At 55.3% G+C, this 25,262-nt stretch overlaps 11 protein-coding genes across 11 annotated transcripts; 10 read left to right on the top strand and 1 right to left on the bottom strand.

Annotated features, from left to right (window-relative positions):
• Positions 1 to 2,395: 2,395 nt before the first annotated feature.
• Positions 2,396 to 3,928, top strand: F5144DRAFT_596383 (peptidase S8/S53 domain-containing protein; the record flags this gene model as incomplete). Its single annotated transcript, XM_066790789.1, has 2 exons — positions 2,396 to 2,761; positions 3,179 to 3,928. The coding sequence occupies 2 exons, from the start codon at positions 2,396 to 2,398 to the stop codon at positions 3,926 to 3,928; spliced, it is 1,116 nt and encodes a 371-aa protein (XP_066638911.1).
• Positions 3,929 to 4,334: 406 nt separating this feature from the next.
• On the top strand, positions 4,335 to 5,264 carry F5144DRAFT_596382 (uncharacterized protein; the record flags this gene model as incomplete). The annotated part of the gene is made up of 2 exons (XM_066790788.1): positions 4,335 to 4,521; positions 4,573 to 5,264. The coding sequence occupies 2 exons, from the start codon at positions 4,335 to 4,337 to the stop codon at positions 5,262 to 5,264; spliced, it is 879 nt and encodes a 292-aa protein (XP_066638910.1).
• Positions 5,265 to 6,309: 1,045 nt separating this feature from the next.
• On the top strand, positions 6,310 to 7,230 carry F5144DRAFT_551811 (uncharacterized protein; the record flags this gene model as incomplete). Its single annotated transcript, XM_066787709.1, has 2 exons — positions 6,310 to 6,538; positions 6,713 to 7,230. The coding sequence occupies 2 exons, from the start codon at positions 6,310 to 6,312 to the stop codon at positions 7,228 to 7,230; spliced, it is 747 nt and encodes a 248-aa protein (XP_066638909.1).
• Positions 7,231 to 7,838: 608 nt separating this feature from the next.
• Positions 7,839 to 9,567, top strand: F5144DRAFT_541432 (glycosyl hydrolase family 61-domain-containing protein). Its single transcript, XM_066787168.1, has 4 exons — positions 7,839 to 8,541; positions 8,603 to 8,717; positions 8,852 to 9,063; positions 9,192 to 9,567. The coding sequence occupies exons 1-4, from the start codon at positions 8,254 to 8,256 to the stop codon at positions 9,246 to 9,248; spliced, it is 672 nt and encodes a 223-aa protein (XP_066638908.1). The 5' UTR covers positions 7,839 to 8,253; the 3' UTR covers positions 9,249 to 9,567.
• A 1,259-nt stretch (positions 9,568 to 10,826) lies between these two features.
• F5144DRAFT_390034 (uncharacterized protein) lies at positions 10,827 to 11,955 on the top strand. The gene has a single exon (XM_066784707.1). The coding sequence runs from the start codon at positions 10,974 to 10,976 to the stop codon at positions 11,613 to 11,615; it is 642 nt and encodes a 213-aa protein (XP_066638907.1). The 5' UTR covers positions 10,827 to 10,973; the 3' UTR covers positions 11,616 to 11,955.
• Positions 11,786 to 14,730, top strand: F5144DRAFT_390026 (cellobiose dehydrogenase). The gene is made up of 7 exons (XM_066784706.1): positions 11,786 to 12,004; positions 12,066 to 12,232; positions 12,290 to 12,771; positions 12,833 to 13,172; positions 13,226 to 13,981; positions 14,040 to 14,133; positions 14,209 to 14,730. The coding sequence occupies exons 1-7, from the start codon at positions 11,956 to 11,958 to the stop codon at positions 14,682 to 14,684; spliced, it is 2,364 nt and encodes a 787-aa protein (XP_066638906.1). The 5' UTR covers positions 11,786 to 11,955; the 3' UTR covers positions 14,685 to 14,730.
• A 1,401-nt stretch (positions 14,731 to 16,131) lies between these two features.
• Positions 16,132 to 18,753, top strand: F5144DRAFT_596378 (uncharacterized protein; the record flags this gene model as incomplete). The annotated part of the gene is made up of 7 exons (XM_066790787.1): positions 16,132 to 16,395; positions 16,582 to 17,325; positions 17,483 to 17,547; positions 17,691 to 17,891; positions 18,119 to 18,204; positions 18,526 to 18,569; positions 18,649 to 18,753. The coding sequence occupies 7 exons, from the start codon at positions 16,132 to 16,134 to the stop codon at positions 18,751 to 18,753; spliced, it is 1,509 nt and encodes a 502-aa protein (XP_066638905.1).
• A 351-nt stretch (positions 18,754 to 19,104) lies between these two features.
• Positions 19,105 to 20,052, top strand: F5144DRAFT_586200 (uncharacterized protein). Its single transcript, XM_066789744.1, has one exon. The coding sequence runs from the start codon at positions 19,593 to 19,595 to the stop codon at positions 20,016 to 20,018; it is 426 nt and encodes a 141-aa protein (XP_066638904.1). The 5' UTR covers positions 19,105 to 19,592; the 3' UTR covers positions 20,019 to 20,052.
• A 496-nt stretch (positions 20,053 to 20,548) lies between these two features.
• On the top strand, positions 20,549 to 21,273 carry F5144DRAFT_606839 (uncharacterized protein; the record flags this gene model as incomplete). Its single annotated transcript, XM_066791515.1, has 2 exons — positions 20,549 to 21,057; positions 21,126 to 21,273. 2 exons carry the CDS (start codon positions 20,549 to 20,551, stop codon positions 21,271 to 21,273), a joined length of 657 nt encoding a protein of 218 aa, XP_066638903.1.
• A 1,325-nt stretch (positions 21,274 to 22,598) lies between these two features.
• F5144DRAFT_541426 (Endonuclease/exonuclease/phosphatase) lies at positions 22,599 to 23,760 on the bottom strand (the record flags this gene model as incomplete). Its single annotated transcript, XM_066787167.1, has 2 exons — positions 23,342 to 23,760; positions 22,599 to 23,211 (listed from the first exon to the last, which is right to left on the bottom strand). The coding sequence occupies exons 1-2, from the start codon at positions 23,716 to 23,718 to the stop codon at positions 22,599 to 22,601; spliced, it is 990 nt and encodes a 329-aa protein (XP_066638902.1). The 5' UTR covers positions 23,719 to 23,760.
• Positions 23,761 to 24,282: 522 nt separating this feature from the next.
• On the top strand, positions 24,283 to 24,779 carry F5144DRAFT_498984 (uncharacterized protein; the record flags this gene model as incomplete). The annotated part of the gene is made up of 2 exons (XM_066786299.1): positions 24,283 to 24,602; positions 24,743 to 24,779. Coding segments are annotated over 2 exons (357 nt in total), but the record flags the coding sequence as incomplete, so codon positions are not given.
• Between the last annotated feature and the right edge of the window lie 483 nt (positions 24,780 to 25,262).

Genomic DNA, 25,262 nt, shown 5'->3' with positions numbered 1-25,262 from the left:
TTTTAGGGTCATGAACTGAGCTTTCAGCTTTGTGACATGTTAATTATTGCTAACAAGAACTTTAGTCCTAAGCTGGAATGTTAGGTTCATGATACGATCTTCTACCAGATGGTCTTAAAGTACATCATCCCTGAATCAACCGTTGGACTGAGCGGATATTACACTGAGATGTTGCTTTAGCCCTGTATAGGTAGGGAAAGAAATTTGGAGTCTTACTCCCGTGGCATTCAAAACTGGAGCCCACCTCGTTTATCTTGCTCTATGCCATCACACCAACGCTATATTCCACCGGTAGAGGATACAAGGCACCATCGACAACCTCAAACACTTGACTACAATTGCTGAGCACTATTAGCTGCGCTCTAGGAGAACACACCTCAACCCATGCGTTGTGGCGAGGAAGTTTGGGCCCAAGGAGGTGAAAGGGTGAGAGGGTGAGAAAGGTACGTAAGCAGAGTTCCGCAGCATCTTGTTGTCTGGTCTTCCTCGTCAGGCTTTCATCACGCTGAAGCCCTTGGAGCCTTGGAGGGCATTACTCGGCCCGGTTATGTGCTGTGTAACGCGGCCCTGCCATGGATCTCACAAGGCCAGTTTCGTGTGCCTCGCGTCTTGGTCCTTGATCTCGTGTCAGCAAGGCGACATAGGGTGACTGATTGGTTGAAATGGCGAGGACTCGTGACAAGAAATAGGCTGAATCCCAGTACCATCCGTGGATGTGTGATGGCCAAGATGTGGCTTTTGAAGGAGTCATGAGCTCGGTGGGAAGGAGTTGTCACACCCTTTGAGGAGTGTGGAATTTTCAGGGGTAACACTTCCAAGTGGAAAATGGCAACAAACCACAGTCTTAGTATTTCCTTTCTGGCCGTAACTTGAGGTGCGCAATTGTACGCGCCCCATTTGTCCAGGTTCCATATCTGGCACCAAATCTCATGACAAGCGGTGGCGATGACACCATTCTTCCGGGGTCTCCCTATTTCTGACATCGCCCGGTGAAAAGAGCTTCCGTGATATCCGATTGACCAGGGCTTGCCTATTCAATAATTCGTTGTGCACTGACACATCCCGCGCTCATGGCGGATTTAAGTCGACCAAAATATCAGTAGGGCTGACGGGGTTGACAGGGTCAAAGGATGTTATTCATAAAATCCCACCCTCAAGCCCGAGAACCGGGATAGCATCAGACGCAGGGGGCATTGGAAAGTCCACACCGACATGATGCCTGTCCCAGAAACATCCCGCGCTGAAGACGGCTGTGCAAAGATGCTCACAAGCCCGGTACTGTCAGCAATCTGACCAACCGGGAGTGACCCGATCCATCCGAACCCGGACGTGAATCCCGGCCATGCAGACGCGAAATCACCAGACCCTCTCTTCGACCCCTGCTTTCCACATGGCCGCGTTGAAAATCATGGATTCGCCAAAGAACGGCACACCCCTGCTTATCAACATCCTTCCTTTGCCGCAGCCGGTTTGGTCTGGAATGTTCGTTGACAAGTTGAAACCCGTAACCGAGTTCTCGCTTCGCGACCGGTGATGAGCGGCGGCAGTTCGCGGAAGCGCCTCGCGGCTCCGTGCCGTGGCGGACGGGAGAGCATGCTGTAGAACTCGATGCTGCATGATGGTTAATATCTATATTCCATTTATAGCTTGATACGCCCGCGAGGCTTCGGACCTGCCGTTCATGGTCTCGCTTTGCAGCTGCGTATTGGTGCTACACTACAACCCCCATGTCCGCGGAAACAAACGAGCCAGCCAGTTCGAAGGAATCGAGACCATGTATGGCCGTCTTATCTGTCACGACGCAAAGGGAAAAGGTGTGTCTCACTTCCACTTGACACTCGCCCTGGCAGCCTGGATTCATCATCCTTGTCACACCAGCTGTCCCAGCTACCCGGATGAGCACCCTCGCAGGCTGCAGAACCATGCCGAACATCCATGAGAACCTGGTTCAGTCAGCCCATGGTGGCAGGACGGCATGCACGTGGATGGAAATGTCAAAAGTCGTCAACTCGCTACTGCGTAATGCCCATAGGACAAGCACGGCCAGAGTGGATGACATCCACAAGACCAAGCTAAAGCCGTTCCTTCGGATTACACGAGATTCTGTCGCCGGCCTTGACCGGGTTCTTGGTACCCAATCACTGTGATCCCTTGGTCGCACGCAGGCGCGGGCTGTGGGAGGAGATGGGGGTGTGCGGCTCCTCTCCTGCATTATGGATCGTTCGATAACGCGCTGAGTCTGCCTGATGGTGCTCCGGCCGTGTATAAATACCTGCGAAGGCGTTCCCGTATCAAATGACGTCGAGCACATCAGTCAACCACCACTCCCTCAAATATCATCAATACCAAAATAACATCAGAAGATCCTCGTAGGCGCAACATATCACCCTTCAACATGGGATTCACCCGCTCCCTGGCCCTTGGGCTACTTTGTTCCCTACCCCTATTCAATATTGCGTTAGCTGCACCTACATCAGCATCTGAACCCGTTCCACGGTCTGCCATCGCTATCAAGCTCAACAAATCAGCTTCCCGCACCAGGTCTGTGGCCGGAGCCGACGTCGTCGAAGATCTCATTCGCAAGGCGCAATCAGGCTCGACGCATGCCAAGCGGGATGCCCAGTTCAATGTCCTGCCGCTCATCACAACCCTGACCCCTGAGAAGATCTCGGAGCTGGTCCAACGAGCCACCGAGTTGACTCCCAGTTACAAGCCGGCGGACTTTGGGTCCTGGTTCCAAGTCCAGTTCCCGGATTCTACGGTGGACGAGGACGACTCGGAGATTGTTCAACTCCTGAGCAACCTCTCCGGGTATGAGGAGGTGGTCAGCGCCCAGAAGCTTGCCAGCACCAAAGCACCCCAGACTGCTGTCCAGCCCAACGACGACCCTTTGTTTTCTAGCCAAGGCTACCTAACCGGAAACGGTGTGGGTATTGATGCCGTGTATGCTTGGGGCTTCCCCGGCGGCAACGGTGCCGGGACCACCTTCATTGATGTCGAGCGCGGCTGGAAGTTGACTCACGAGGATTTGGTACGGATTCCCCGCCCCCATAATTGACACAACAAATATTAACATGATACCCCCCAGGTCGACCAAGGCATCACTCTCGTCGCGGGCCAAAACGTCAACGACCGATACGGCGGCAACTGGCCGCACGGCACCTCCGTGCTCGGCGAGATCTTCATGAGCGACAACACGATCGGCGGCGTGGGCATCGCGCACGGCGCGCAAGGCCGCGTGGTCGGCATCACGCGCACCGTGGGCGGCGGCCCGGTGGAGAACGAGCCCGAGGCCATCATGGACGCGGCGGCCTACCTCAGCGCCGGCGACGTCATGCTGCTGGAGATGCAGACGGGAGATGCTAACAACGACCTCTGGCCCATCGAGATCCTGGACGCTCAGTTTGATGCTATCAGCTTGGCTACCGCCCTGGGTATCGTCGTTATTGAGCCTGCGGCCAACGGCGCCCAGGATCTGGATCAGCCTGTGCTGCGCGTCGGGGAGACCACGGCGGTGGCGCTACTGGATAAGAATAGTCCCGATTTTCGGGATTCTGGTGCGATTGTGGTTGGGGCGGGCTCGACGACGGTTCCGCACTCGAGGCTGTCGTTTTCTAACTATGGTAGCAGGGTGGATGTGTACTCGTGGGGTGAGGGGATTGCGACGACGAGCGTCAACACGGCGGACTTCTCCAACGATGATATTTATGACGACTTTGACGGGACCTCGGGTGCTGCCCCTATCGTGGCTGGCGCTGCTCTCAGCATCCAGGGCATGGTGAATGTCAACCGCGGGTCGAAGCTGACGCCGGCCGAGATGCGCAGCCTCATCACAGTGGGTGGCACGGCGTCAGCCAACCCGTCCAGTGATAAGATTGGTGTGCAGCCGAACTTGAGGGCGCTTATTGATGGGGGGTATCTGCAGTGATTTGGGCGCTTGGGAGGACGTGTGTGAACGGATCTAAAGTGAAAGGTTTCCTTACCTTGGGTAGGTAGTTTAAGAACAGCCCAGCGAATACAATTGCTCTTGTGTGATAATGCTTTGTCGGTGGTTCTATCACTGAATGGATATGTGAGCGTATATGTATGGCTTCTCCCCGTTTAGTTCAAATGGACCAACGTCTGAGTCGCAATATGGCCCCCAGGTTCAGGACTGCGCGACAGGGGCGCAGCGGCGCCACCACCAGCCAAGGCAGACTTCCAATCTTGTCAGCTGTATCAGCAGGTAGGTGAGGTATATATATATACCTGATCCAAACGCCTCGATCAATACTATCAACCGCCTCCCAGTTACTCGGGCTCGGTGAAATTTGTGCAACACGAAAATGTCAACCATGGATTCGTCACAAAGCTCTACAGCCTTCGGCACGGGACGTATCCCACAGCAATCCATTCCATACCCCTTCGGTATACTCGCAGAAAGAACCCAGGCGTCGGCGTCCGCTGTGGACCTTGAAGCCCACAGGCAGCCTGTTCAGTCTCGGATGCTTCAACGGAGGGGGTTGCAAATAACAAGCACAGGTGATTCCAATTCAGACCGTTAGACTCTTTACTGTCGTCTAACGTTTCTAGAGCAGGGCTTGGATGACACGACAGAACAGCGCCGCCACTCTCATCGTCGAAACATTGCCCTCCATCTTGCCGCGCTGAACACCTTGACTTACCTCTCTCTCAGCCTGAAACAGTACCAACTACCGCACACCACAAACTGGGAGTACAAGACATTTGAAAAGCTCATTACCGTGGGCGAAAGAAGTCTTTCGGACTGGTTCGAGGAGTTGTCAGATGTTGCATTCGACATCAAACTCTCGGAGTATATCGACAGCCTGAGCGTGGAGGACATCAATCTCTCAATAAACGACGTAAAGGCCGCCCAGCATTACGAAAGTCTCATCGATGGCTTCCACCGAATGTACCGAGCATCCACAACACACTGCACATTGGCGCAGAAGGCAGGCAACCTGACTATCCCACAACGATTCGATTACTGTGAGGGTAATTATCAAGAATACGTCGCCGTTGTCTTGGAGGAGGACCAAACCAATCGAAAGAGGCTCAAGATAGCGTTAAATTGTGCGGATCAGCTTCTCTCAGCCATCAGGACTGCCATGGTGGACGAGAGCCTCGATGACACGAATCTTGCAAGGCTCAAAACCAAGCTCACGGCTTTGCAACTCGACTACCCCGAAGCATATCAAACAGTATATGGCGGGCCCCAGCGGGATTTATTCGATCCCGGAGCTGACCGATGGTGGTACGAATAACCTTACCTCCATGTCCCCAACATCCTAGCCAACTGGGCCGAATTGCTGACTGGAGTCTACTGCCTAATAGGAACACGTCCGATATCACTGCGCGAAAGAATACGACCAAGATCCGTTCCACTCTGGGCTTCATCGTGCCAACATGCTGCCTCCTGTCCTGCATTCCCGCATTCATGGCATGGCGTTGCAGTCCTCCCGGACCCGGAACCACTGGCGACTCAACGTTCTACGAACTCTTAGCCGGCTTTGTGATCCAGGCACTGGGACTTGGAGCCATGGTTTGGCCAGCCCTGTCTAGCAAGAAGCTAGACCCTTACCCCCGCATGTATTCGGTGCTGTTGGCGGCAACCAATGTCGTCTTCATGCTGGCAAGTGTGCCGATGTATCTGTGGGTATCTGTCAGCTGGGGCCCGGCGTTTGCATGGGTCGGGGCGGTTGCCCAGGCACTTGTTCTCCTGCAGTTGTCGGATAAGTTTGTTAGGTAAGGTACATGTAGGTAATGTAGGTGCCGATTTAGACGAGATAAAACTTAAGGCAACACGCCCGCCCAAAAAACAGCAACTCAAGCCACGGCACTCGTTGCCTGAGTGGAAACTTTATTGTTGGCTGCGCCAAAAGAAAAGGGGGAGGGGTGGGGGTAATGAAACACTGCACTGGGTTCGGATGACACTGGGAGAGGGAAGGTGGCCATCCATCAAGGCACAACACACAGTGCAAGGAGAAGGTATCTCGGTGTCATTGACGTGATCTGAACAATGGTCAGGTCGCCCGCAACCACGAAGGCTGAATCCGAGGCGGGGCACCTAACAACATAAATCTGGCGCCGCCATCTTTCTCCCTCGGGCGTTGCGGATTCTGGGTCGCGATTCAATTTTCATTGTTTCCCCATCCCACCCCTTTGCCTTTCTCACACATTGTCGAGTAACATCCCAAGCACCTTGTGTACACCCCGCGCAGCCATCACCTCACCTGGTAAGACTCGGGAACAACCCCAAAGGTCCCACGGGCATGGTCAGCGATTGATTAGAAATAAGGCAGCAGCACCATGGGCGCCAGGTTCAGCAAAGTTAGCTGCACCTGCACCATCGACTGTCACCAACCCGGTGTCGTGCATGACCACAGCAATGGAGCCGGTTCCTGCCAGCGATGCAACCACTTGCGCCGTCTGCGTGCGGGAGCCCAATCGCGCGCCTCTGCTGCAAGCACCAGCACCGAGTACCTGGCGCGTCCGCGATACCTCACCTCCCCAAGCCCTGACCCCGATCTAGCTCGCCGTGAGTTTCCGTCTGCAAATTCTATCTGCTGCTACCCCCGATCTCCCGGACTGCCAGACCGGCAAAACCATCATCCGCCATACCCATTCCCATCGACTGCTCACCCTCCCAAACCAAATCCTAGTCCCTTCCCAAAAGCAAACCACTAACTGACAATTTATTTACTCATCCCAGGCCTCATCCCCAACCCCACCATCCACCACCGCCGCATCCTCGCCCAGCGCCGCGCCCGCCCCCGCCGCCGCGCCGCCTCCCTCCCCTCCTTCGTCAGCACCACCACCACCAGCGGCCTAACCTCCAGCTCCAACCCAGCCACTAGAACCCCCAGCCTGCGCCCCAACCCAAGCCCTACCCCAAGCCCTACCTCAAGCACCAACGGCTCCCTGTCTATCCTCTCCGACCTCACCATCCCCGGCGCCCGTGCGCGACGCAACACGGTCGCTGGCTTTGCGCGTCAGAGCACCGTCGGTAACGCCAATGCCAACGCCAACGGTGATGGTGGGGTACACAACGCTGGAGCTGTTGCTGCAATCGAGGCCAGCGCGCCCACCCAGTCGAACATCTCGCAGTCTAGCACGGCTGTGTGGCGCGGGTCCGAGGGGGGCAGAGCGTCGCTTGGGCAGATGGTTGTTTATACCGGGGGGGAGGAGCAACGTGAGGAGGATCAGAGTGACTGGGGCTTTTGGGCTTAGGGTTTGTTGAGTGGTGCGCGGCGTTGTTTCCCGGTGTACACATGCATGGGTTGGGTCGAGGAGGCATCATCGTGGTAACATCACTTGCATCAATCTCTGGCATATTGTAAGAATAGAGATATGGGTGTATACATCATATCACAAGGTATCGTCGCTAGCCTTATCAGGGTTTTATCTTGTGACCATACTGAGGGAGTTTTATGGTCAGACTCTTAACTCCCTCGTCGGCTCTCCACGCCTTCAGTTCCTGATGCCTTGCATGACCACACCACACTATCTATCCACTCACGTCCTGAGGGAACGCAGATTTGAAGACGCCTCTATCAGCCCACCAGAGATGCTTTCTAAGCTAAAGTCAGCTGTCCGATTTGGAATCGAGACTTGATGGCCACGCGAATGGTGGGATACCTGGAAGTAGCAGCACCCGCTTTAACACGAACTATAAAAGTCAATGTTCACTTGTCGCTTGATCATTAGTTTCGGTGCGTTCTTTTCGCTCTTCCGGGCACGAATAAATGAGCACTTCTGACCGCTGCCACAAACTTAACGAAATCAAAGTCACACCAACCACGGGCCAGCGACCGCGGGCATGAATTTGAGTTTGCGGATGGCGTAGACGGCTTGATATTAAGCTCCAAGGAATAACAGCCACAATCTGCCGGCCCAACACCGATCTTCTAGTGGCCTTCCAATCCGGGGCCCCACGAAATTCATCTATTGCTTGGCCAACTTTATTCTTTCTCCCGGTTATGCCGCCAACGCCGTCGCTATCATTGGGTCACGAAAAGGACGGGCCGCGTTGTAAACTAAGTGCCACCCCTGTGCTCGGCATTTGAGGTGTTCAAGTGACGCGACCACCAATTGTGACGATTAGGGGTACTTTTAAAAGCTGAGAAAGCTCTTGGTCTTGCTGATAGTTGCCGCTCGAATATTTCACCGTGGTCAACTCTCGTGAAGCACCCAGCACCCATCCCAGCCCACATACCTACCCCCCAATGGTCAAACCTCATTCTTGCCAGCACGATGAAGTTCCTCACCGCTGTCGCTGCCCTCACCCTGGGCGCCACCAACGTTCAGAGCCACTACATCTTTCAACAATTCGGACTTGGGTCCAAGAAGTTCAATGTGTACGAGCACATCCGCAAGAACTCCAACTACAACTCGCCCGTCACGAGCCTGTCGTCCAACGACTTGCGCTGCAACGTGGGCGGCAACTCGGGCGCCAGCACCTCGGTCCTCGATGTCAAGGCCGGAGATTCCTTTACCTTCATCAGCGACACTGCCGTGTACCACCAGGGCCCGATCTCTCTGGTCCGTACCCCGTCTGAATCCGTTTCTGTGGGATAGAGCGCTTCAACTAACCCCGGGCCAGTACATGTCCAAAGCCCCTGGGTCGGTAACCGAATATGACGGGTCTGGCGACTGGTTCAAAATCTACGACTGGGGCCCGACCTTCAACGGCGGACAGTCATCGTGGCCGATGAGGAGTGCGTGACCCCCATTCCACCACAACATCCGGCCATCCCCCCACCCCCATAACCCTCTGACCCCACCTCCCCCTTCCCGAGCACACCATCCTGACAGAACCGACTGACTGACTAACGACCCCACCACCACCCAGACACCTACCAGTACACCATCCCCAAGTGCATCAAGGACGGCGAGTACCTGCTGCGCATCCAGTCGCTGGCCATCCACAACCCGGGCAGCACGCCGCAGTTCTACATCAGCTGCGCCCAGCTCAAGGTGTCGGGCGGCGGCAGCGCCAGCCCGAGCCCCACGGTCAAGATCCCGGGGGCCTTCAAGGCGACCGATCCGGGGTATACCGCCAACGTGAGTTCTCTCTCTCTTGCGCTGAAAGCTGATGGCTTTCCTCGGGGTGTGGTGTTGGTGGTGTTTGTGGTGATGGTAGTGTTCGTGGTGGTAGTGGGCAGTCGGCTGACCGAGGCTTGTTTGCGCAGATTTATAACAACTTCAACTCGTACACTGTCCCTGGACCGTCAGTGTTCCAGTGCTAACTAGCTCGTTGCGAAGCGTGTGCGGGTTGTGCGCGTGGGCGGCGTGGCGAGTATCGGTTGGGTTGGCTGGCTGGCTGACAGGCTCGGGTCGGCCGGATGAGGATGGTGGTGGGCACCGTGGCATGCGTCATGTGGAGTTGAGAGAATTGGAGCCCTTCAGATGTATCGTGTGGTGGTTCCCTTTTTTTTTCAGGGCAGCAGTTCGTGTTCTCGATGCAGAATGCAGTCATCATGGAATCCTGTCGGGTCTGCGGCCCTATTTCCCGTGGGTTTTTTCAATGCGAAACTGGCCCTGGCCCGCCTAGAAGTGATCGGCGGTACCAGATCTGAAGCGCCGGTCCCTGCCGTATTCGGCCCGGAGTGTGCGGGGTCCTGCCGGATCGCCAAGCCCAGAGATCCGGTTGCGTGCCGGAAAGGGGGTTCATGCAGGCTGTGGCGGGCCATGCGGCTCAGGAGGTTCGACTTCCGATCAAGAGGATTCTCAGCCTGGCCGTCCACGATCCGGGTTTTGGTTGTCCAGGCTGATGGGATCGCGGGATCCACGGAACGTTCGGTGGCATCGGGAGCGGGAACGGCGGGGACGTGAAACAAGGTCGAGGAAACGGAGAGATAAGAGTAAGGTCGGTGTACTGATCGTCCGAGATAGGAATTAAGGCCAACTTGAGAAAGCCGAGTCAACTGATTAAGAGGCGTCTTTAGATTAACTGTTATGTTGATAGGAGGCACGCCGGTGGCTGATGTTAGATAGTCTCGACTCAACACTGTAATCTGGGCGGTTGTTCAACCGTCAAACCCGATACAAATACCCACTCCCGCAATTGTCATCCCTTAACACGGACTGGGAGGCGGAAGACTTTGAATCCCAACCAGCGCAATCAAATACATTGGATGACAGAGCCTATTGGAGGCTTAGTTGTCTCTCGGAATAGTTAGCACACCGTATCGTTTGGGTGGCTTCCTAGGGCATTGGCGAGTCGGTTTTGATGCTTAAAGACGAATAATTATTAACTAAGTTCCGCAATGTTCCAATGGCACATCCCTAACCTGTTGAGAATTGAGATTATTCAATAAAATCCTGGCCCGTTTGTGATTTTTGAAACTGAAACTTCCGCTCCGGGAAGGAACAGCCACCCCACTCAAGAAACTGTCCTGCCGTCCGTCTGGACTTTAATTTGTCTTTGTTACTTGCCTTGTACTCAATCAATCAGCCCGGATTTTCAACATCTTGCCGCGCATCAGTGAAGTCTTCAAAAGAGCCAGGCAGGTTGGCAAAGACTTGTTGGCGCATCACTATTACAAAATACTAGACCTGACTGCAAATGGAAATTTTCAAGAAACAATACCCCTGAATACCCATTGCTCCTCGCCCACTCCCCGTTCTCCTTCAATTTTATTTTCCCATTCTCCATCCCAAGGCCACTTGTGACCTAACTTCCGTTGGCCCCGCCTGAGAGTTTCGGCCCTTCCAGTTCTGCATCCCGCCGTTTTCTAGGGGGAAAAGCGGGTTTCCTTTAACTCTAACCGAGAGTCCTCTTACATTGAAATCCTCCTGCATCTTGTATGTTTAAGCAACTCACAATGGTTTAAGCATCTACCGAGCCAACGAAAACGGCACACGTGACGACTGGGCCGTCGGACCGCTGCTTACTATACGCAAGTTGATTGGGTATAGGCTGATTTGCTCAACAGAATCGCCTTGGAGGCGAGCGCGAAGTTCCACGATAGATGAAGACGGAGGGGCCAGTCAGCAAAACGGCATTGAGCATGACCGGGGATTTTATCCAAAGTGGGGGAAGATTACCGCTTCCAGCGCACAACAAGACCCCTTCAAAAACCACAGGTCGCGAAACAAGAGCTTCGAATTGTGAATTCTCGATTTTGGCAAACTTAAAACTGCACCCGGGTATCTCGTCAGGCTCCGAACAGCTGAACAAGGCCAACTACCAATGGGGTCCAAATCGATGTCGAAGCCCGACCGAAAATCGCATTCTCCTTCTGGAGCCCCCTCGAACCGTTGAAGCCTCACCCGAAGGTTACATCCGGCCCGCTGCGGACCCTCCGCCCAAGGACCCCGAGCCAGCAGCTCTGTTTCCCCGCGAATCACCATGCGCTGGTATCCTCGTGGCGCTGGCGAATCGACATGCCGCTGATTCGCCTTCGGAGGGACCCCCGCGAGAAAGTTCAAGGTTGTCGGACATGCGCCATGGGGTGCATCTCCCCATCGGCGCTTGCTTCCGCGTGTTACCCTGCTTCCATGGCTTTGTAGTGCCGCCCCTGTCAATCAGCTTGGCCAGCCCCCCTGGAGAAAAGTTGGGGAAGGCCCACCACGCGCCTGCTTCTCCAATTTACACGCTCCCTTTAATATGAATCATGCGCGGCTAGCACGCCGATCCCATATGCTTCTGGTTGGAGGCTATACTCGGGACCTGCAGCCCAATCTATCTGGGCCCATCTCCGCTTGTCATTCTTCCGCAGGATCCATCCTCTCGGTGACCCTACCTTTCGTTTCCCGGAGAGCCGTTCCGTCAACACCTTCGAAGATGCCCGAGTGGAGGCCAGGGGTTTGTCATGCTCCGCTCGGGCAGACCGAGACAAGATATTTAGGCGTCGCGCCTGCCCTGACACCGGGGATCGGGAAGGTGCTTGTCTTTTCTCGGCCCAGCCTGACCTACAGGACCAGTCTCTGAGCTTTGGCTGCATTGGAACCATGAAGTTCTCCAGGCGCATCGGGGCAACCGCCCTGGCGGCGTCGTTGTGTAAGTCTCGAGTTGTTTCTAGAAGCTTAGGAAAATGGCGGGTGGCTAACTCGTCTCGAAGCTCTGCAACAATGTGCCGCACAAATGACCGCCGGATCCTACACCGATGAGAAGACCGGTATCAAGTTCAACACATGGGAGGCTACCTCCGGAGCTGCCTTCACCTTTGGTTTGGCCCTGCCCTCGGACGCCTTGACCAAGGATGCCACCGAGTACATTGGTCTCCTGGTACGTTGATATAGCGGCGTATGGCCACATGAACATTTTGCTCACTCTTTTTAACAGCGCTGCGCGGTTGCTGATGCCTCTGCCCCGGGCTACTGCGCCATCTCCCACGGCCAGTCCGGCCAGATGTCGCAGGCACTGCTGCTCGTCGCCTACGCCAGCGAGGGCACCGTCTACACCTCGTTCCGCTACGCCACCGGCTACACCCTCCCGCCGCTCTACACCGGCGACGCCAAGCTGACGCAGATCTCGTCCACCGTCAGCGACACCGGCTTCGAGGTGCTCTTCCGCTGCGAGAACTGCTTCGCCTGGGACCAGGACGGTGCCACCGGCAGCGTCTCGACCACCGCCGGAAACCTCGTCCTCGGCCGTGCCGCCGCCAAGACCGGCCTCGAGGGCGCCTCCTGCCCGGATACCGCCACCTTCGGCTTCCACGACAACGGCTTTGGACAGTGGGGTGCCGTGCTCGAGGGTGCTCCTTCGGAGTCGTATGAGGAGTGGGCCGCTCTGGCCACCACCACCCCGGAGACCACCTGCGATGGGTGAGTTCAACGCTCAATGTGAAAGAAAGCGCTGCTGGGGAGATGCTAACTCTACGCGCAGCTCTGGCGGCCCTGTTGCCGAATGCAAGGCGGCGCCCGAGACCACCTACGACTACATCGTCGTTGGCGGTGGTGCCGGTGGTATCCCCGTTGCCGACAAGCTCAGCGAGGCCGGCCACAAGGTTCTGCTTATCGAGAAGGGACCCCCCTCGACCGGCCGCTGGAAGGGAACCATGAAGCCCGACTGGCTTGAGGGCACCGACCTCACCCGCTTCGATGTTCCGGGCCTGTGCAACCAGATCTGGGTTGACTCCGCCGGCATTGCCTGCACTGATACCGACCAGATGGCCGGCTGCGTCCTCGGTGGCGGCACTGCCGTCAACGCTGGTTTGTGGTGGAAGGTGAGCTTCTTCTGACCCCAGCCGGTGATTTTTAAAACTGACCCCATCGCTAGCCCAACCACTTGGACTGGGACGAGAACTTCCCCAACGGCTGGCACTCGAGCGACCTTGCCGGTGCGACCGAGCGCGTCTTCAGCCGCATTCCGGGTACATGGCACCCTTCGGTTGATGGCAAGTTGTACCGCCAGGAAGGCTTTGATGTCCTCTCCGGCGGCCTTGCCGAATCTGGCTGGACCTCTGTCGTCGCCAACGACGAGCCCAACTCCAAGAACCACACCTTTGCCCACACCCACTTCATGTTTGCTGGTGGCGAGAGAGACGGCCCGTTGGCCACCTACCTCGTTTCGGCTGACAAGCGTGACAACTTCGACCTGTGGACCAACACTGCCGTCCGCCGCGCCGTTCGCAGTGGCAGCAAGGTCACTGGTGTTGAGCTGGAGTGCCTGACCGATGGCGGCTACAGCGGCACCATCAAGCTCAACGAGAAGGGTGGTGTCATCTTCTCCGCCGGTGCTTTCGGCTCCGCCAAGCTCCTCCTCCGTAGCGGTATCGGCCCCGAGGACCAGCTCGAGGTTGTCGCCAGCTCCAAGGACGGCGAGACCTTCGCTGCTAAGGAGGACTGGATCAACCTCCCCGTCGGCCACAACCTGATGGACCACCTCAACACCGATCTTATCCTCACCCACCCCGATGTCGTCTTCTATGACTTCTATGAGGCTTGGGACACCCCCAACGCCGATGACGAGTCGGCTTACCTCGACAAGCGCTCCGGCATTCTTGCCCAGGCTGCTCCTAACATCGGCCCCATGGTAAGCATCCTCCAGGATCAACAAATTTGGCACTAGCATTCACTGACAACGTCAACAGATGTGGGACGAGGTTACTCCTTCTGACGGCAAGGTCCGCCAGTTCCAGTGGACCGCCCGTGTCGAGGGCAGCACTGAGTTCACCAACTCCACCCGTAAGCATCCCCCTCCCCCCCCCCCCCCTTTATCACCACCCAACCCCCCACAGACACTAACACCTCCCCTCCCAGACGCCATGACCCTCAGCCAGTACCTCGGCCGCGGCGTGGTCTCGCGCGGCCGCATGACCATCACCGAAGGCCTGGCCACCGTGGTCAAGGAGCACCCCTACCTGCACGACGACTCGGATCTCGAGGCCGTCATCCAGGGCATCAAGAACGTGCAGAACTCGCTCAACGTCATCCCCAACATCACCTGGGTCCTGCCGCCCCCCGACGGCTCCGTCGAGGACTATGTTAATGGTTTGGCCGTCGGTCCCTCCAACCGCCGCGCTAACCACTGGATGGGTACCGCTAAGTTGGGGTCGGATGATGGTCGGAATGGGGGTACGGCGGTGGTGGATCTGGATACGAAGGTGTATGGGACGGATAACTTGTTCGTGGTGGATGCGTCGATCTTCCCGGGCATGTCGACTGGTAACCCGTCGGCGATGATTGTTATTGTGGGTGAGCAGGCGGCGCAGCGCATTCTGGCTCTGCGGTCGTAGGTTGGGGGTGGTTTGAGTCCATATCGGGGTCTGGGTAGCACACGGTTCCTGTGATCTCGGATAGTGGTCAAATCAATGTAACATTTGTGAATCACCAATGGGTGGATCCAGTGTGTGTGTTACTGTGTGAATGTCTGCCGTGGGGTGGGTATGATAACTGTCTAAATGTGCTGCCTGACACCCGCCCAGGCCTGGTTTTGTTCACAAAGGGAAGAGGAAAACCACATGTGCCTAGCTCCTTTTGCCGACTGTTGGCCTGCGTCGATGTCCTTCGCATTCTTTGTAGTGAGGCATCGTGGCTGTCTTGGGAATGACCTGACATGTTCAATCTTGTACCGCAAATGAGATGGAAACTGGAAACTAGGTAGTCTTGGGCGGGGTAGGGAGGTCGCCCTGAGGCACCCCTGAGGTCCTAAATAATTCGTGTGACCCAGTGACAGCTGGTTCTTTCTTGGATCTCCTGAGGCTTCAAGGCTTCCAGTCATCAACAACACCAAATTTGAGTAGCCCGAAACTAGAGCCATTCTTCGTCTAAATTTGTAGCATAAAGGATTTGGCTATTCTGTCACTCCCTTTCGCTCCCAGCCCTTTCTGTCTGTGGAAGTATTATTCACTCTGCCACGTCTGGGAGAGCAGGTGACAACATTACCCTCGAGTTCCCTGAAAGCACAATGGGGGGTGACTCTGGGGTCCTTTATAAGCAATGGATTTCCCTCTGTATTCTTGAGGAAGGGCTGCCGCGTCAAGCTTCTATCTCGAGTTGTCACCTGGCTTAAAGCTGTAGGTACAAAACTGTAGATGTCTGTTCCCATTCGTGTCTTTTAGAACGCGATGGTCACTGTTGTCAATGGTCGAGCCCTAGCCCTGGAGCAGTATGGGGTTCACAATCTGAAGAACGCGTGATTATAAAACGCGTTGATAAAACGCGTGATCAAAGGCCGTGCGCCTTCCATAGGTGTTGCTGGCCATCACGCGCAGTCACTGTTACTGTTACTCGTCCCATCTTCATGGCCACGCCGAAGGCAGTGTTACCAGGAGTTTCGCACTGCTTTCCTTCCTGTTTACCTATTTAATAGCTTTGTTTTCGACACCGGTCTCTCGACTTCTCCTCAACGCGTTCGCCTTCCCCCTTCCACGTCAGGCTTTCTCTCTCCCACTTGTTCGTCTTGTCGCCCTTGGTCTGTCACTTGACCTGGTCGAAAGCTTTTCAACCACCTCGCGCTCAGACTTCTCTGCCACTTGACCTTTCAATTCTTTCACTGAGATTCACCTTGCGCTCGGACTCCCACTTGCCCGTGTATTTCTTCCCACCGATTCTGGGATTTTCACGTTCCAACTCTTCCTACCTCTTCCTACTTCTTCCACCACCTTCGAGTATTCCGTTCCGACCTTTCAATCAACAACTTCACCAATCCGCACAAACAACCATCGACTACACATCAACATCATGTGTAAAGCAATCATCGGTCACTGCCAGTGCATGGGATGCTTGGATCAGCTGGTGCCCGGCAGTCTTCGTCGCGTTGACTTCTGCGACACCAAGCAGGAAGAGCTCGCCGGTCTTTGGATCCACACAGAGCCCGAGAGGGCCAGAACTCAACTTATCCCGTGCAAGAACCTGACCTTTCAGCGTGTGGGTGATCCTGACGCTTGTCATTCTAAGGGCAAGAAGAAGGAGGGTGTGAAGCAGGAGGATGCCAACAAGCAGCTTGTCGTGGAGGGCGCTCAACAGGTTCCCGCAGGCACTGCCAAATATCCAGCCACCCCCTTCACGGCCACCCCCTTCACACCCATCGACGCCCACAAGCAGCCTGTCGCAGAGGGTGCTCAGCAGGTTCCCACTGGCGCAGCCCATTATCCGACCGCCCAATTCACACCCATTGACACTCACAAGCAGCCTGTCGCAGAGGGCGCTCAAGAGATTCCCACTGAAGCTGCCCATTATCCGACTAACCGCTTCACACCCATCAATGCCGCGCAAATTGCCAGGGCTGCTATGGGGGTTTTGGAAACGGCCGAGTCCGGCCACGCCCAGGGCGTGATCACGATCGAGGATGACGTCGGCGATGCCGACGATGCCGACGATGTCGATGATTCGGGCGACAACATGGACATCGACTCCCCTGAAGCGGGAGCGTCAGCGGCAACCGGCAAGCTCCCGGCTTCCAGTCCCCGCGCAGCCGACAGCCCAAAGACCCGAGGAACCGGCAAGGCGGTCGCTTCGTCCTCCCACCCCAGCACGCCCACCAAAATCAACAAAGGCAAACAACCCGCCACCACCACCACCAACCCCGCCACCCCCTGGGCCGTAACCACCACCCCCACCAAAAGGTCCACCCCCTACACCACCACCACCGGCACCATCGCCAGCAGCAGCAGCAGCACCACCACCCCCACACACCCCCACGCGCACACGACCCCGACGAGAAGCGGCAGCAGCAGCAGCAGCAGCAGCAGCAGCAGCAAGCGCACGCCGCTGCCGACGACGCGCCCCAGCACGCCCCGCGTGCGCCAGGCCGAGGCCGCCTTCGCCGCCGCCGAGCTGGCCGACCGCGTGAGCAGGGGCGCGTGGACGCATGAGGAGACGGTCAAGTTGTTGTTGTTGAGGGGTAGGGGGGTGGGGTATGAGGATATGCGCGAGGTGAGTTGTTACCCTGGTCTGTTCGGGCTGTTTGGTTGTTGAGGTGTTTGTCTGCCTGCCTGCCTGCCTGCCCTGTGGGTTGCTGGGTGAGGTTTTGGTTTCTCCCTGGGGAGTGGATTGGTTGTATGAGTGATTGCTGACGAGGGATGTTGTTTAGTTCTTACCCGGTCGAGATGCCGCTTCGTGCCTGGATCGCTTGGCCGGTTTGGCGGTCAAGCACGGGTACGAGGACTACATTTGAATTTTTGCTGTTTTTCTTATCTTTCTTTGCTTGGGCTTCCTCGCGCCTTGTTTGTTTGTACATGTACTATAGTCGGTCCTCGGACTATGCGAAAGCAAGTCCAGGACAAATATAATATCGTTAGTTCGACCTCGGGCCCTCGTGATGTGAATGCCACATTCGCCAAGGGGTTCCACGCCCCTGAGCAAACACCAACAACAGCCACGGGGTCGCACGGCCCCCAACGAGCAACAATAATAGCCAAGGGTCCGATACCTCCAGGTGGACAACAACCGTATCCAAGGGGTCCCCTACCCCCGGCCCGGACGAACGTCCGCGATCAATCGTCACCGCTTTGGCTCTTTGGTGGTATTGCTGGTTGAGGTCGTAGTGCGACTGCTAGAATACCGAGCTAGGCGATGGTGTACTGTGCATAACAACGTCGTCGGCGCCATGGTGCAAGTGCCTCTGATGCTGGGGGCGTGACGTGGTTCTGTTTGGTCGTTCATCAACTGGCGTGCATCGATAACATACATGATCTGTGAATCCGACCTTTCTGAGCGGCTGCTCTAGGGGGAGTTGGTGGATTCATCCTCTAGTTCCGTTGCTCTCTGCTGGAACTCACTTTGGGGGCGTGTGGTGTCTGGGCTTAATTACCGGTATTCACCCTATTACGGATGAGGACATAATGGAGAAGGCTGCAAATGCTTTTAAACAATTCCCGCGCCATGGAATACCCCTGCATTTGGCATCTCTTGTTGCCTAGCAATGCGCCGGCGGACGACATATGTACATGTACCTAGGTAGCCAAGGGGTCACATGCCCCCGGGTGGGCATCAACAACACAGCGTGACAGCCAAGGTGTCCCCGACTATGAAGCCAAGAGTCACCCCCTGAATACGCCTCCACGGGTACATGAATGTCAATCCTTTGTTAATCCCGCTTATAGCGACAATAACCTGAACTCTACCATTGCCCAGGCCGTTCAATGTATACCCGGCGGAAACGAGGAGCAAACAACTCCGTCCAAATACTGCTCTTCTACTGGCCGGCCTAACAGATGACCAAAATGGCATCATCTACGTGACTACGTCACAGACAAGGCCGAGGAACACCGGCTGGCAGCGGGATCGCAGCTCACATTCTACTCGGCCGATCTCCCGACCACGCGTGGAATGCTCACGACCAAGTCGACAGACAAGTGGTAGGCCAGCAACCAAGTCGCCGGCCATTACTCTAGAGATGGAAAGGTTAGAGATGAGTACTAGTGGTATCCCCAACTCCCCAAGGCCGCCTATCCCCAAGCCCAAGGGTACCTACTAATCGTTTGTTCGTGGAACAGTGCCCCTGAAGCCGGAAAGGTAAGAGACATTACCAACCTCGACTGTAGAACACTGTTTTTGGGCGCCACATTTCTCCAAGTTGTGGCTAATCACTAGAACAAGCTTCCGTTCATTGTTGTTCATGTTGAAATAGCCGAAGTATACATCACATAGGTACATTTCGCGAGGCCCGAATCAATGTTCATGACCCCAATCAATACCAGTGACACACGTGCACCCCAAACCAATCATACCTAAGGTATTAAAAGAATCTCATCAACCATCTCTTCCCTACCAAACCCAAACCAAACCCAAACCCAAACCCAAATCCAAATCCAAATCCAAAACCACAACCAAAACCAGAACCAAAACCACAACCAAAACCATAATCACAACCAAAACCAAAACGAAAATCATAACCAACAAGTCACCCACCCATCGACCCAACCTCCACCACCCCACCCACCGCCCCTGATGGACTCAGACACAAAAAAGCCCATCGTCCCCGCTACCATCCTTACCGGCCTCTACATCTCCTTGGTCGTCCTCGGCGTAGTGCAACTCCTATTCGTCGCAAACACAGCACACCTCTCGCGCGGCCCCTTCGCCAATACCCCACCATCGGCCATCCTCACCCTGCCCGCTTACGTAGCCCCCCTCCAGTGGATGGCGGTCGCGTGGGCGAGCTTGGCTATGGTGGTGCATATGCTTTTGTGGGGCTCTCTATGGCGGCGTTGGTCATGGATGCTGATGAGGGGAGGGAGATACAGGGGTGGAAGAGGTGGATAGTCCCGGGGGTGCTCTGGAGTGTGTTGAGTTTGGCGGTTTGGGGTACCTATGTGGGCGCGCAGATGGGGAGCGGCGGCAGGATGAAGGTTTGGTGGGAGACGCCTGAGTGTGGGGGGAGTAAGCTGCCGCTATCTGACTGTGACATGTTGTTGGGGGCCTGGATCATGGGGTGGATTTACATAGTATTGCACTTGGTTCTCCTTGTGGTGTTGGGTTTCCTGTTTAAGCGGCTGAGAGAGGAGTCTCGGTTGAGCGCCGAGGGTGGCCACGAGCTTGGTTATCACGCTGTTCCTTCGGCTCCCGAAGCTGCAGAGGAAGGTGTTGGTGCGGCGGACGCGCCTGGGGAGAATAAGTGCCGCTGAGTTAGGGGCCCAGTCTTCGCCTGAAATTAGAGAGTAATAGAGAATATACTTCTTATTAGTATTTTATCTTTGGGTTGAGAAAACCCGAGCATTGCAAAATTCGTAGTAGTGTAAAGCGGATACCTACAAGCCGGAACTTGGAAGATATTACGTAGCTTACGGTAAGAGAAGATTGCCAATTTCGACTGCCTTTGAGCTCCACATTTCTCTAAGTTGTTAATAACTAGAACAAGCTTCTGTTCACTGTTGTTCGTTGAAATAGCCGAACTGTATATCGCGTACATTACGCGAGGCCCGAATCAATACATGTTTTCATAACCCCAATCAATACCAGCTACACACGTACACCCCAAACAACCTACCTAACTATAAAAGAATCTCATCAACCATCTCATCAACCATCTCTCCTCCACCAAACCCAAACCACAACCAAATCAAAACCCAAATCCAAACTGAAAATCAAAGCCAACAAGTCACCAACAACCCAACCTCCACCAAAACTTAACCAACCCACCACCCCACCGCCTGCCATGCCCCCAGACACAGAAGTACGGCCACTCCCCAAGGCCGCCATCCCCATGAGCATCCTCGGCTTCCTCTATGTCGCCCTCAGCCCGTTCCTCGGCATAGTACAAATCAGCCTCGCCGTATCGCTAAACATAAGCGGCCCTTACGCCGACAGCGACCCGTCCGAGATCTTCCTTACCCTGCCCGCCTACGTGAAGCACCTCCGGGGCCTGGCGATCGGGTGGGCGAGCGTGGGTCTGCTGGTGAATATCGTGTTGGGGGTGAATCTGCCGTGGTCTGACTTTCATAAAGAGGAGAGGTGGCCTCGGGTGAGGGCCACGATGCTGAAGGGCCCGTGGGTGCCCTGGAGTCTGCTGAGTTTGGTGATTTGGGGGGTCTATGTGGGTGTACACACGGGGAGGGACGGCGGGCTGAGGTCGTGGTGGGATATTACCGAGTGTGGAGGGGCTGCGCTGCCGGCGTCGCAGTGTGCGTATTTGTGGTCGGCGTGGGTGGTGGGGTGGATTTTCGTGTAAGTTGCCTTTTTTTCGGTTTTCCCCTTTTCTTTTTTTTTGGAGGGCGGTTGCTAACTGTGGGTAGGATGTATCACTTGATTATTCTTGTGCTGTTAGGTTTAATGGTTATTCTGCTAGGAGTTGTGATTCAGGAGAACGTCGAGAGTGGGCGAGAAAACCACGAGCTCGGTGTAGTGAACGCGCCTCGGGAGAATCGGGCTCCGTCTAGTTAGGGGGTCACTTCTTGCCTGGAATTATAGGGCAATACAGAAATATTATTATTATTATTCATACTCCGCTATGCCCTAGGGCGTGCCGGACCCTCTGCTATTTATTATTATTATTCATACTCCGCTATGCCCTAGGGCGTGCCGGACCCTCTGCTATTTAGTGTACAGGAAAACCGTGCCCTCCCGGGCCGGGTGAAAAACCCCTACCAACAATCAAGGAACGATGCGTTCTGGTGAGTCTACGTATACAAAGAGAGGAGGCCTCCTGGCCTCCGAACGGGGGCGCTTCAGGCCGCCGTTTCCAGCTCGAGCCTCCTGGCCAAGCTGTACATCGGCAGCCAATACAGAAATACTTCTTATTATTTTGTCTCTAGGTTGAGTTCTTATTACTGTTTTGTCTCTGGGTTGAGAAAACCTAGGCTTTGCAAGGGAAATATAATACACGAGAAGAAAAGAAAAAAAGAGAAAAGAAAAAAAGAGAAAAAAAAAAAGGAAAAGAAAGAAAAGAAACGAAAAAAAAAAAAAAAAAATAGAAAAGAAAAGAAACAAGGAAAAGAAAAAAAAGAAAGAAAGAAACAAAAAAGGAACAAAGAAACGAGTCCAACTACAACAGCGACACCGGTGCTCTTGAAGCATAACTCTTCGCATTTACTAACTAACCAATTGCTACCAAATCATCGCTGACACGGGGCCACACCTCTTGATCACCCCCTACTTCCGCACCCACATCCTCACGATTTCTTCGTCTCGTTATCATCGCTCATTGTAGTCTCGGGCTCTTTTCCCTTCTTCTTGGAACTCGAGGATCCCCCGGTGGAACTCGAGCTCCACCACAAACTCTTCCAGGTTGAGTCGCTGCTCGAGTCGCTCGCACCCTTGCCGTATGCCTTATCCCACGCCTTGTCCTGCACATATGATCTGGCCTTCTCGTGGGGCCGACCGCCTGCTAGATATACAAGGCTGTCCAGGCTATCCCACTTCCGGGAGCCTGACTTCTTGCTGTCGGACATCTTGAGGTTGGAGGTCAGTCTTTGTTGAGTGGATTGTAGGTGCTGCGTCGTAGATGAGGCTGGCTGGTGATGTTTAGTGCTTGTTGAAGGTATGGGAAAATGTCAGAATGGAGAGTCTACGCTGGCAATTCTTATATTCATACCATGTTCTTGACACTTGGCGAAAACACATGTTTGGGGACACCAAAGACACGATTCCTTAACGAGGCTCATTCTTCAAAATTGACAAGTATGGCCCCCAACCTTGACATGATGTTGTCATATTGGCCGTAGAGGTTCCAACCCGAGAGTGCGCGGTGGTCCCATGTGGATATTGCATCAATGGCGCTCCTCCAGTTTAAATGCACATCTCAGACCGGAATGGTCGCTCCAAGCCACATCCTCGCCAGAATTCCCCCCTTGTTCTCCCCTCAATATGTTCCCCGGTGGTAGTATCTCCATATCCTCTGCCCTCAGACCAACTACAGCAACCTTGTCCATCCGATTCGGTGGGAATAGCTCTTGCACGTCGACGCCCCAGGTGAAGCCGGGATCGTCGGGGTGGAGCTCAGCCCACGAGTCCACGAGGCCGTTGTCTTGAACGAGGGTGCTACCAGCGGGCAGCACCGGGTTGAAGTCGCCCGCAACAAGGCCCCGGCCGGCACTACGTAGCAGGGCGGCGATGATAGAGACTTGGTTTGGTCGGAGGGAGGGCTGGATAGGGAGGGGGTCTAAGTGCACGTTGACGAGTCGCATGCGGGTACCTTCACCGGGTTCATCGGTGGCTGTTGGGGCGAAAACGTCGCAGCAGAGCGCATCCCTTTCGAATCGGCTTCGGTACTTGACTCGCCAGAGAGGGCCAGGTTTTTGGAAGCGCGCCTTGGAGAGAAGGGTGATAGTTGTGAATGACTGCCCAGCCGGAAGGATGGCGTCTGCGTCGCTGAGAAACCAGCTCCGGCGGATTTAGGGATTTAGTTAGGTTGCTGCTCGCATTTGTTGCTGCGCCCCACACTGTCATCCTTTGACTCAACTAAGCCTAGTACTTGGTAGCAACCGGCGACCGAGTCTGCCATCGTGCTGACGATTCAGCCTCTTCCTTCCGTATCTCAGGCTCGTTTAATAGGGTTTGGAAGGCTTCGCGCGAGAGTTCTTGGAGAAATATGATATCAACCGCCGGAGAGAGGGAGAGAAGACGCGAGAGGATGGCTGAGAGACGTTGGCCTGGAAGCGGTGAGGAGTAGTCCACATTCCAAGTAACAAGGGTGTATGGCCGGTCGGTGGCTCCCTGTTTCGCTTTGCCATCCGGTGACACCTCTTGCGCAGCCCCTACGGCACGCCATTGATTGGCGCGCTCATCAAATTCGTTCCAAGATTGGAAGGCTGCGGGTGCACCAGCTGGTAATGGCGTATCTTGCCACCAAGAGAGGATTTGTGTGCGGAAGTGGGAAAGGAAAGCCATACTAGCGCTTGTTTTCCGGAGAATCACGCTGAATGCAGGTTTGTTTTGTTCAGATGATCGAGGTCGGCTTGTTGCCTGAGCATGCCGGGAGTGGTTAATCCGGCCCGGTCCGGGGGTTAAGTGACCCGACTTAGGTATGTACCTATGTACCTACCCTGGTGGTCCGACCACCGGCATGGGGAGCGATTCACCGAGCTAAAGCAGTCATTGCAACGTCTGCAGGTATTGGGTCTACTGATAGTAACATGTAACCGGTCATGCTGCTCACTAAGGGAGTTCAAGTCGATAAGACTTGTTGCTTGACCCCCAAGGAAGCCCCTTGTTTCTCCCGGCCACGCCCTTTAATTACGGCGATGTTCATCTGTAACCAGCAGGCCCCTGGGAGCAGGCATCGTGTGACTTCCCAAACTCAGGATGGAGGACACGACAACGAGAGCCCTCTTTGTCAATAGGAGTCACCAGTGACACGATGCTGGCAGCATACTGGTGACCTGGCCTTCCCCAACTATGCGTAGCTGGCCTCCCCAGTTTCCTGAACGCCTTGATGTAATCAACTACCAAACCATGCTGACCCCAAGACAACACATTCTCTGCAGAAAAATGCAATATCTAACACCTCTCAACACTCTAGGGTCGCTGGTCCTGGCTTGGACAACAGCTATCCCCGCAAGGGGAGAGCAAGCCGGCAAGTACACAGATGTCGTTACGAAGATCCGCTTCCGCGGTACTATTGAACCATCAGGTTTCACGTTCGGCCTGATGACGCCCCAAAAGCCAACGACCGACTTCGTCGCGCAGATCGTTGCGCCCTTGGTGGACGGTGTCGGATGGGGCGGCGTCAGTCTCGGGAACTTCATGATCGGTCCGCTCCTGATTGTCACATGGTACGTGTTGGATGTCGCCCCCAAAATACAGAAAGATCGAGACCACAGCTGTCTCCATTTCGCTGCACCTCGAACGGCGGCAGTGGCCAAAGCGGTGGGGTGTAAGTATAAACGAACCGAGTTGCTAACCCTCAACCCAGGGCCGACGGCGACAAAGTAATGACCGCCGGCCGCGTAGCCAACGAATACAGCCTAGCCGGCGTCGTCCCCTACACAGCCAACAGCATCACCATCTCCCCCATACCGCAGGGGACCTTCGTCAACAGCACGCACATCTGCTCCACCTTCCTCTGCGCCGGCTGCATCAACAGCGACTCGTTCGACCCCTCGCCCGCCGGGGGCAGCAACCCCGAGGTCGTGTTCGGCTACGCCTACTCCCAAACGCCAGTCGACGACCCCTCCGACATCGACACCCGCCTCTCTGACCACACCGGAAAAGACGACGGGTCGGGTGGCTTTCGCGTCAAGCTGGGCGATGCCAGGTCGGACGACTATGACCGGTATGTGGAGCTGGCGGGGGGCGGCAAGGATGGTGCCGAGCCGGAGCGGCCTCACCCGTCGAGTCCGACTCCGACTCCGACTTCAACCCCAAGCCCGACGCCCAGTTCGACGCCGAGCCCGAGCCCAACCATGCTGCTGCCACCAGTCGCAACAAGCGAG

This window comes from Chaetomium tenue (assembly GCF_020726465.1).
Source record: "Chaetomium tenue strain MPI-SDFR-AT-0079 chromosome Unknown F5144scaffold_7, whole genome shotgun sequence".
In the NCBI taxonomy this organism is placed as follows: domain Eukaryota; kingdom Fungi; phylum Ascomycota; class Sordariomycetes; order Sordariales; family Chaetomiaceae; genus Chaetomium; species Chaetomium tenue.
This window is presented reverse-complemented; position numbering and strand designations above follow the sequence as displayed.